Source organism: Misgurnus anguillicaudatus, chromosome 19 (assembly GCF_027580225.2).
Source record: "Misgurnus anguillicaudatus chromosome 19, ASM2758022v2, whole genome shotgun sequence".
Lineage (NCBI taxonomy): Eukaryota > Metazoa > Chordata > Actinopteri > Cypriniformes > Cobitidae > Misgurnus > Misgurnus anguillicaudatus.
The window spans coordinates 13833060-13843474 of NC_073355.2; the positions used below are offsets into that span (position 1 = coordinate 13833060).

General features: G+C 34.9%; 1 protein-coding gene across 1 annotated transcript; it reads right to left on the reverse strand.

The window, feature by feature from the left end:
- Window positions 1–1035: 1035 nt before the first annotated feature.
- Window positions 1036–9796, reverse strand: rdh8a (retinol dehydrogenase 8a). The gene is made up of 6 exons (XM_055188578.2): window positions 9485–9796; window positions 5294–5455; window positions 4957–5136; window positions 4699–4792; window positions 2217–2400; window positions 1036–2013 (listed from the first exon to the last, which is right to left on the reverse strand). Exons 1-6 carry the CDS (start codon window positions 9594–9596, stop codon window positions 1786–1788), a joined length of 960 nt encoding a protein of 319 aa, XP_055044553.1. The 5' UTR covers window positions 9597–9796; the 3' UTR covers window positions 1036–1785.
- Window positions 9797–10415: the final 619 nt, after the last annotated feature.

A 10415-nucleotide genomic window follows, 5' to 3' on the forward strand; every position in this document is an offset into this window, starting at 1 on the left:
ATACACACAATGAGGCAGATATTTTAAGAAATGTATATGTCCCTTTTCAATCGCATCTCTCTGGTTCACACAGTAGTGACACAGAACAGCAGGGTTGCCAAGTATGCGTAACGAAACCAGCCCAGCCCCAATGACTTTAGGATGAACACCATCACTAAAAATATGCCACTTCCATAACTTAAATAAATATTTTACATTAACTTTTATGCGTTACATACAATTTCTTTTTAAAAAGTAATTATTAACACAGTCTGATTCATAAATGTGACCCTGGACCAAGGGTCCATTTTTAAAAATTGAGATATGTACAATAAGCTTTCCATGAATGTATGGTTTGTGCGCATAGGACAATATTTGGCCCAGATACAACAGTTTAAAAATCTGGAATCTGAGGGTGCAAAAATATCAAAATATTAAGAAAATTCCTTTCAAAGTTGTCCTAATGAAGTCCTTAGCAACACGTATTACTAATGATGAATACATTTTTTATCAATTTACGGTAGGAAATTAACAAAGTAACTTAATTGAACATGATCTTTATATACTATCTTAATGATTTTAAGCAAAAAAATCTATAATTTTGACCCATACAATGCATTTTTTGCTATTGCTACAAATATACCCGTGCAACTTTTAACTTTTATGGTTTTGTGGTCCAGGGTCACAAATAAGATCATCATGCATTAATTTTAAGATGGACAGCAAAATCTTTCAACATATAGACAAAAAAACCCAACTTGAGGCAATGGTTTAAAAGTAACCCAATTCTGCGGGAAAACCGTGGACTTGGCAACACTGCAGTTAGACCCCAAAATGCTCTGCTGCTCTCTGCTGGTTACATTTGTAACTTCGATTGTATCCGGTGTCGCCTCAGGACACAGCTGTAATGTAGTTTCGCAATGTTTTGATTGCTTTAGTGTTTGGGTTGCTCATTCTCTCCTTTATTTAAAGCTGAGTGGGATAAAGGAAGTGCCATAATAAATGAGCCACAGGAAAAACAAAGGATTAAAACAAGACATGAAACAAATGCAAAACTTCTTACTACATTTTAATATGTTTTCATGTCGGATCAATCTGATCAAATAACATTATTATTTAGGATACATCTTTTCAAATATGGCTTTATAACTACCTAAATGTTCAAGTTAACAACAACATAAAAGGAAAGAATCTGATTTTTAAACAGACAAAACTCATTCGAAAGAATAGTTAACCCAAATATCCCAGATGTATATGCAGTCATGTGTTCTTCTCATTATGGTTGAGCTCCAAAAAGCCACATATAAAAAATAACATGACAGCATTTTACTATAAAATTGTCTGTGTTCAACTTATATATATGAGATCAGATTGAGATTGTTAATAAATGTTTGGGTGAACTATTCCTTTAAGGTTACGATAAACCTCTTTTTTTTTAATCTTTAGTACATACAAAGGCAGTTATGAGATTGTTTGTCACATCACAAGCATCACATGCACCGAACATTTAGTTAAAATTAAATATTTGATTTACTATTTGATTGCATGTTGCAGTTTTTATTGCATATCAACAGTATTTTGTAATTCACACAATAATAACTTAGAACAAAGTCACATTTCCTCTAACAGTAACTCATTTAAATGTAGATGAACTGATGATTCTACTCTAAAAAATAAAGTTTCATATCTTTGCTGTATGGTTCCACTGTTGCACACAAGTTATATATTTTTGTCTTTTTATCACCTTTATTTTTTAGGAGTGTATCATCAATATCTAAAGGGAAGTGTGTCTCACTGCTGCCCTCTTCAGTCAGGAGAAACGGTGCGTCTGCGCAGGCAGCTGCAGGTCAGGCACTTAAGGATGCTCATGGTAAAGTGCATAAGCGAGCCAAAGTTAAACAGTAGATTGTAAAAGGTGTGCACTGAAAGTCCACCGGTCTCATCTGCATACTTCATGGCCACGATGGGTGTGTAGAGGCTGTTGGTCAGATTGCGGAAGCGGGGTCGACTGGACTCGATGACTTTCTTCGTGCACTGGTGACAAAATTATAAAAATGTATAAAAGTGCATGGAGATTTAAAGTGGAATATTTTCAGTATAAAAACGCTTGCAGTGCTTTTAAGGAAAAATCTATTTTATGCCCATTTATTTCCCATTGCAAGCACAGAGAGCACATCTTAATTATAAACTCAAGTTAGATAATAGATTGTGGTGAAGTGGTAAAGGCTGACACATACTTTAGCAACGTCCTCAGGAGTTTGGCCCATTGCCCCAAAGATATCAATACAGGATGGCAAGTAAACTTCCTTGAAGTATCGGACAGTTTCCTCATCTGCTCCGGGATATTCCATCTTGGCCACGTCTTCCATCATCTTTGTCTCAAACTCTGTGTGCACTGGTCCCGGCTCTATCAGAGACAGTCTGAGATAAGAGCACGTAGTATGTTAATTTTACATAACTATAAAAATGTCAAATGAAAGTGAAAGTATCAAATATTTGGAAATGCTTTATTCTTTTTTAAATTTTTAAATCTGATGCAAAATTTTAACCATTAAGATTTAATTGTGAAGCATCTCAGAATCAGAGTTTTGGTAACACTTCACTTGAAGGGGTGTTCATAAGACATGACACCTTCATAATCATGACATGACACGTGTCATGAACCTGAAGAAGAGTTTATGCACATTTATGACAACTGTCATTAAGTGTCATTTGTTTAATTATGTCAACTTTAATGCAAAGATAACATTGTTTGAGATGTTTTTATTATGACAACTTGCCAATACATCATAACTTGTCATAAATCTGTCATAAACATGACATAGCAGAATAATTACCTAATAACTTAAGAAACGACCTAGCTTTATGGATTAACATTACATTAAACTGTCATTAAATGTCATTAAGTGTTAATACTCTGTCAAATAATTTTAAATACCTTAACAAAATGCAACAGACATGTAAAAAGATTATAATTAACGTATGTATGTGTGCACAACACATAAAAAACTGACAGCTAACAGAACTTGTTCTTCCTTACGCAGAGGGTTCAGAAATTTTCTGACATAGAACAAAAAACTAACAAAACATTTAATTAATTTATTGTAATTACCTGTTTTTGCAGCGATATGGACCCAATGCTGCATGGCTTAACCCATTTTTGTTATGTTTTCATTTAATTTTAGGTTAATTGGTCTCCAAATGCAATAAAATATAATTTTATCCATTTGAATTATTATTATTATTATTATTATTGAATAATTGATTTTATTTGTTAAACACATGGAGAAAAATTAAAACACTATGAACTGAGGAATATTCATGATGTTGTTATAAAACTATATGACAGAGTATTAACACTTAATGACATTTTAATGACAAATTATATTTGTACCACTGTAGTTGAGGTCAAGAATAATATTCATGATGCTTTTATAAAACGATTTGACAAATTCAATTTGTATCACTGGTAAAAAGTGGTCAGTTATGTTGTCTTGGTTAATGTCAAGTTGTCATGACAAGTTATGATGAACTGGTTAATGTCAAGTTTTCACAACAAAGACATTTCAAACAATGTCATCTTTGTATTAAAAATGGCATAATTGAACAAATGACACTTAATGACAGTTGTCATAAACATGCATAAAATCTCCTTCATGTTCAATGAAGTTGTAAAATTAACTGTTATATATAGCCTATAGGATTAATGGATGAAGAATATTATCATGCATTAATAATGAACAACCAGTAATATGCAAGCTAATAGACAACTTGTTCAATGTGGCTATTTCATGCATTCTGACTTATTAACACAGTTTAAGAGTTGTAATCCTTAAGCTGGACAAATGCAAAGTGTCAAAAAAGCAGTTGAGCTTGTACTGTAACAGAGTATTTCTGGGCCAAACTCATGCCTCCTCTTTCCTACACATTTTGAAAAGTTTTTTTCAATCATGGGTACCCATTACGTATCAGTGACCCCATATTCCTTTTATGGGCACTTCCCCTGGAAAAGCACGCCAATAGGAGTTTCTTCGAGCACAAATCACAGGCACTAATGCACTTGACAGCTTTGTTTTATATCAAGACTCAACAATGGCACGAAAGAAGAAGTGTGTTTTTTCTAAGTTAGCCAGCCTTATGGAAACAATGGTTATCCAGAGATAGCGGGATAATGTTTTGTGTGTGTTGCTTGCCCGTAATTCGCTCCTCCCACTAGACGCCTCTGGGATTTCGTGCTTTTCCGGAAACAATCGCTAGAGCTGATCTGTCTTTTATAAATCTGATACTTCTTTGCCATATGTGTATTTACTAATATTAACTATTGCTTAAATATTTTTTATATTTGCATACATTTTATCATTTTTTTATTTATTAAAACATTTATTATTTATTATTTCCAGTTTTTATTACTGGTGCTTAATCTTGTGTGTTGTTTAGTCTTCATGAGTAGAGATAATGGTCTCAAGGTTTTTAATAACGTCACAACAAGATAATGTGCTTGCTATAACAACACCAAATCAGTTTTTTAATCAAAGTACGACTGGGCACTAAGTATTCAATCATTTCTGCTCATTCACTTTGTCTCCTGCCTGCTGTTTTTCTCATCCATCTCTGTATCTGCCTTATGGTTGACTAGAAGTGTTAACTCACAACCATCTGACTGTCTTCAGTCTGAACTTCTTGAACTTCTTCCCAAATAGATAACTATAAGACACTTACTTCACATTAAACTTCAGCAGCTGCACTGCCAGGCTCTCACAGAAGCCCTCTATGGCAAACTTGGAGGCTGTGTAGACGTCATTGAAAACCACACCTGCGGATGCGACAAACAGAAATGCTTTCAGTGGTAAAATAATGTGGCCCAAACCGTGTGTGGTATATTTGGATTATCATAAAGCTTTACAGCTGAGTCCATAACTGTGAATGGCTCTATTGTCCCCTAAGGCCACCCATCTAAAGCCCACCAAGCCAGCATACCCTGCAGGCCCATCACGCTGCTCATGACGATGATGTGGCCGCTCCGCCTCTTCTTCATGTCCGGCATGACCTCTTTTATCATGCGCACGGTACCGAAGAAGTTGGTGTCGAATACTTTCTTCATTTCATCGACAGAGATGCTCTCCACAGGGCCCAGCAAACCCACTCCGGCATTATTAACTGAAATATACAGCGGGCATCAAGGTCAGTATGTCACAGATGGTGACAAAGACTGAGCTTGACCTTAATCTGTAAGGTACACAAGCTTTTATTGTGTTTAATGAGGTGAAATGGTGAGCGCATAAGATAACATGACCATGTGGTGTTGCTCACTCACTGAGAACGTCAATGTGTCGGTCCTTCACGCTGTTGACGCACTGTCTGACAGAGTCATCACTACACACATCCAAAGGCAAAAGCGTCAATGTCTTTTCGTATGCGTCGCCCGCCGCCGCAACCAGCCGGTCTTTCTTTCTCAGGTCTCTCATAGTGGCAATAACTGTGAGAGTGACAGAGAAACATGTTGTCATAATTACAAAACAATGCAAGGCTAATACATACAAAGACACCCATGCAAGTCTTGTGTGAAAATCACTGCAGGACATTGCAGCTTAATGGAACATGATCACTTTTATCTGGCATACTGTAAGCAAACCCAAACAATGTAATCAGTGTTAAGTGTTGCTTAAATAAACCGTGGTTTGCACTTTGAACAGCTGAGGGCACAGTGACCTTAATCAAAGGTCGATGCCAGAACCGATAATAGGCTTGTGCTGTACATTATATTCCACTGTTGTTCTTAATCAGACTCGTTTAGATTGGGCATCTGATGATAACCCACATGCTGATGTCAATGAAACAGAAACTCTCTATCAAGCCAATTTGTCTGGCAACTTTGGAGGTCTGTATTTAAATTGTGCTTATTGTGATTTAAAAACCAATGTTGATTTTGAAGGTCTTTTTTGAGGTTTGTGTGTGTGTGTGTGTGTGTGTGTGGGGGGGGGGGTAATAATAAACCCTTAGTCATCATTTTAAAATTTTCCACACTCTTTTGTCACAAATGCCTACCAGTCAGCTACCACTAACAATTATTTTGGTAATCGATTACTCAAATGATTATTTTGTTCGATTAATCAGTTACTTTTTTTTGCTTATTGTAACTAAATAAAAGAAGGTATTTATTTGTAAATATGTACTTTAAGTTAATAAAAAAATGTATTTTAGAAAAAGAAAAATATTGCAGCGCATAGCCTATCGAATATTGCATTCATTAGCATGCATTTAGCTACAGTAGCATAATATATATATATTTTTTTTCGTCAGTATCGCACAGGCTTAATTTTTCATGTGGGAACCTTCATTTTAATTTAATAAAACAAGGTATTTCTTTGTAAATATGTACTTTAAAAAGTGCAAAGTTAATACAATTCAAATTGATTTTAGAAAAAGAAAATATTGCAGCACATAGCCTATCGAATATCGCATTCATTAGCATGCATTTAGCTAGCATAATTTATAGTATTTTCGTCAATATCGCACAGGCTTAATTTTTAATGTTGGAACCTTTATTTTAATTTAATATAACAAGGTATTTATTTGTAAATGTGTACTTTAAAAAGTGCAAAGTCAATGCAATTCAATTAGATAAAAAAATAAATATTGCAGTGCATAGCTTATAGAATATCGCATTATTTAGTATGCATTTAGCTAGCATAACATATAGCATTTTTCGTCAATATCGCACAGCCCCAATTTTTTATGTGGAAACCTTCATTTTAATTCAATAAAACAAGGTATTTATTTGTAAATGTGTAATTTAAAAAGTGCAAAGTTAATACAATTTAAATTGATTTTATAGAAAAGATAAATATTGCAGCGCAATATCGCATTCATTGGCATGCATTTAGCTAGCATATAGCATTTTTCGTCAATATCGCACAGCCCAAATTTTTTATGTGGAAACCTTCATTTTAATTCAATACAAAAGGTATTTTTTTGTAAATGTGTACTTAAAAAGTGCAAAGTTAATACAATTCAAATTGATTTTAGAAAAAGATAAATATTGCAGCGCATAGCCTATCGAATATCGCATTCATTAGCATGCATTTAGCTAGCATAATATATAGCATTTTTCGCCAATATCGCACAGCCCCAATTTTTTTTTATGTGGGAACCTTCATTTTAATTCACTTTGTTGGATGCCTTATTTCATTTTTCTAAATAAAAAATTGGGAGGACCCCTGGTGAAACTCTCTATCAAGCCAATTTGTCTCGCAATCTTGGATGTCTGTATTTAAATTGTGCTACATTATATTGTGATTTAAAAATCGATGTTGATATTGAGGTTCATTTTTGAGGTTTATGGGGGGTAATTATAAACGATTAGTCATTATTTTAAGGTTTTGCACAATCTTTACTCACAAATGTGACTACCAGTGAGCTAACACTAAATATTATTTTAATATTCATTTAATCAAAATATTATTTTCGATTAATCAGTTTAGATCAAATTTAATTAATTTAGATTTTTTTTACTTTAACAAAGATTTGGTTGTTTATTGTAACTAAAAAACCCATTAAAACAGGGTATTTATTTGTAAAAAATATACTTAAAAAAGTGCAAAGTTAATTTAATTCAAATTCATTTTAGAAAAAAACATATTGCAGCGCATAGTCTATTTTATATTGCATTATTTAGCATGCAGTTAGCTAGCATAATATATAGGATTGTTGTCAATATTAATGTGAGAACTTTCATTTTCATTTTATATATAATAAATATGTATATATATATATATATATTTGGAGGACCCCTGGTTACACCCAGTAATGAAGACCCATGGATAATAACATTCGTTGACAACAATTTTCATAATTAATTGTTATCAATTTTATTGAGTACTTGTTGCAGCCCTATCATGTCCTAGTTTATTTGTGCTAAAATTATTTGTTTGGGCCTATTCTGACAGATATTTATTTTCTTGTCGTTTTACTGTCCCACCATGAGTACCGACTTAATTTGTTGATCAAACCCTTCTGATACTTTATCCGAGTCTCCTCGGCCTCTGGGATTGAAGATTCATTTATTTGGCAGATCCTTGCAGTCTGTCATCAGACAGTATCCCTGATCTGCCACAGCCCAGCTGTTGTTGAAAAATGCCAGTTAGTGTGACTGCATCTGTAGGGTGAAGATGGAGGTGCAGCTGCTTGGAAATCTCAATTTCTGTCTTTTCAAACTAATTCACACATGGATATATAAATCATATGCATGCGTAGATTTACTGCACCTGATGAACGAATAAATTCAATTCTATAAAACAGGCCTGTGTGGCCAAACTAGGGCAGAGCATTAATGTGTTTGTGAGAACAACCATTTCATTGTTAAAGCTGTTGTGTTGGAGTAAGACTTGGGGCAGATTACACATTCTTGAACGGGCCATTCTGTCTATAATGGGATTTTTTTGGGCTTCTTTGATGTTGGCGTATAGCACTGCTCCTCATTATATGCAGAACCAACGAAATGTTTAATCTCAGAGGATTTTGCGTTCTGCGAAAAGCCACTGTTGCAATGCTCTTAATAAAAGCCAGCAAGGTTCAAATGGAATTAATTTTAAAGACCAGAAAGAATGAGAGAAATTTCATACACTGTTTAAATAGGATTTCTCACTGTAAAAGCATCCCACTTTCAGAACCTCGAGCTTTGTATTTGATTGACATTAATGGGTCTCTGGATGTAGCTGACAAATGTACAATAGTTTTGCACAGATGAAGACTTCAGACGACCCCAGCTTAAAGCCCTTACTTGTACAGGTCTCAAACTTTGTCCCTCTCCCAACACTCATTCCAGTGTGTGAACTATAGGCGCATTAGACACGGCACTAAACCAGGGCAGCGGTCTACAATTCACAGCCATAAAGGGAGCTTTGTACTGAAGAAGTCACTTGAAAGAGAACTGGCAGTCTCTTTATGATCTCCGCCTGGCAAACAGTATCCTTGCGGATCTCTACCCCGGGAAAACTCTGCTTTCACATGAAAATACACCAATAGCGTTCAAGAACTAGAGAAAACTTAACATACATATGAAGAGTAGTCCTGCAGCTCACTTGGTAGATGAGTGCATTAGCAATGCAAAAGTCATGGGTTCGATCCCAGGAATCACACATACTAATAAAATCTATAGGTTGAATAGATTTAGAGAAAAGCGTCTACCACATGCATAAATGTAAAGAGACAAGCGAATCGACAAATGTATACAGTTTGGTATGTAATGACAGAAATATCCAGCAGTAAGTAGGCTACTCAGTAAGCCTTACAGACAATACAGAACTAGGACACGTGACAACTTCTAGAATATGTAAATGAGTAAGAATCCATTCAAATAAATGTGTATAAATCTGTAAATGTAAATATTTTAAAAAATATATTAACATATATAAATTCGTTTTAGGACGTATTAAAATATGTACATGAATGAATTAAAATATGTAAATATGACAGACGGAATTAGAACGCAAATGAGCGCGTTTACCATGGTAACGCTTCCGGTCGTCTCGGGCCAGCAGCACGGCGATTCGCAGTCCGATCCCAGAGGAGCAGCCGGTGATCAGAACCACAGTCTGTCCGCTGTCGCCACTCGCCATGGCTCGTGTGTCAGCACTCAGCAGCGGGCTGCGGATCGGTGGACTTTACAAACTTTAAGCTCATGTGAGCGGGTTACGCGGTCACATGTCACAGCGAATCGATTACAGTCGCGCGCACGCGTCCGTCAGCATTTACAGCGCTGTTGGGAAAAACACAGATTAGTGCAGTGCGATAACGCAGAGAGATGTGTGTGTGTGTGTGTGCGTGTGTGTGTGAGGGGGGTTTGGTAAATAAACAGATGACACTAATAAATAAATAGACATCTATTACTCGGTTAAATAAGACACCATGATCTTGCTGTATTAATTGTTTATATATGAACATGTGTTTACCCTTTACATGTTTAATTTAACCAAAAGCCCACAAAGCAAATAGTTTTGGGTGTTTATATATCTTCTATTTAGTATTGTAAATTATTTTTATTTACCATTCTGTTACAATGCTAATAAATTAACACATGCTATTTTAATTAACACTTAACATTTTTATTAAGGTTTGTGTATATAAACTTTCCACACGCGAGTAAAGCTGTTTACTGTACGTTTAACGAGCTCAAGAAACTAAATGAGTCTGTAGTGCCATCTGCTGGTAAAACACAGTATCACACACACGAAACCTCAAAGGGATAGTTCACTTTAAAATGAAAATCCTGTCATCATTTACTCATCCTCATGTTGTTCTTCTAAACCTGTATGAACACAAAAGAAGATATTTTAAGAACTGATGGTAAACACACAGCAGATAGTGACCATTGACTTCCATAGGAAGAAAAAAATATTTTGGAAGTATTGTGATAAATGATGAAGCAAATATTTTGA

Excerpts from the sequence above, each read along its gene's own strand:
- rdh8a (XM_055188578.2), bottom strand. The coding sequence starts at position 9,596 with ATGGCGAGTGGCGACAGCGGACAGACTGTGGTTCTGATCACCGGCTGC. Across the intron at positions 5,137-5,293 it reads CCGACACATTGACGTTCTCA|TTAATAATGCCGGAGTGGGT; the intron begins GTGAGTGAGCAA and ends TGTATATTTCAG. Across the intron at positions 2,014-2,216 it reads CTCCTGAGGACGTTGCTAAA|TGCACGAAGAAAGTCATCGA; the intron begins GTATGTGTCAGC and ends TTTTGTCACCAG.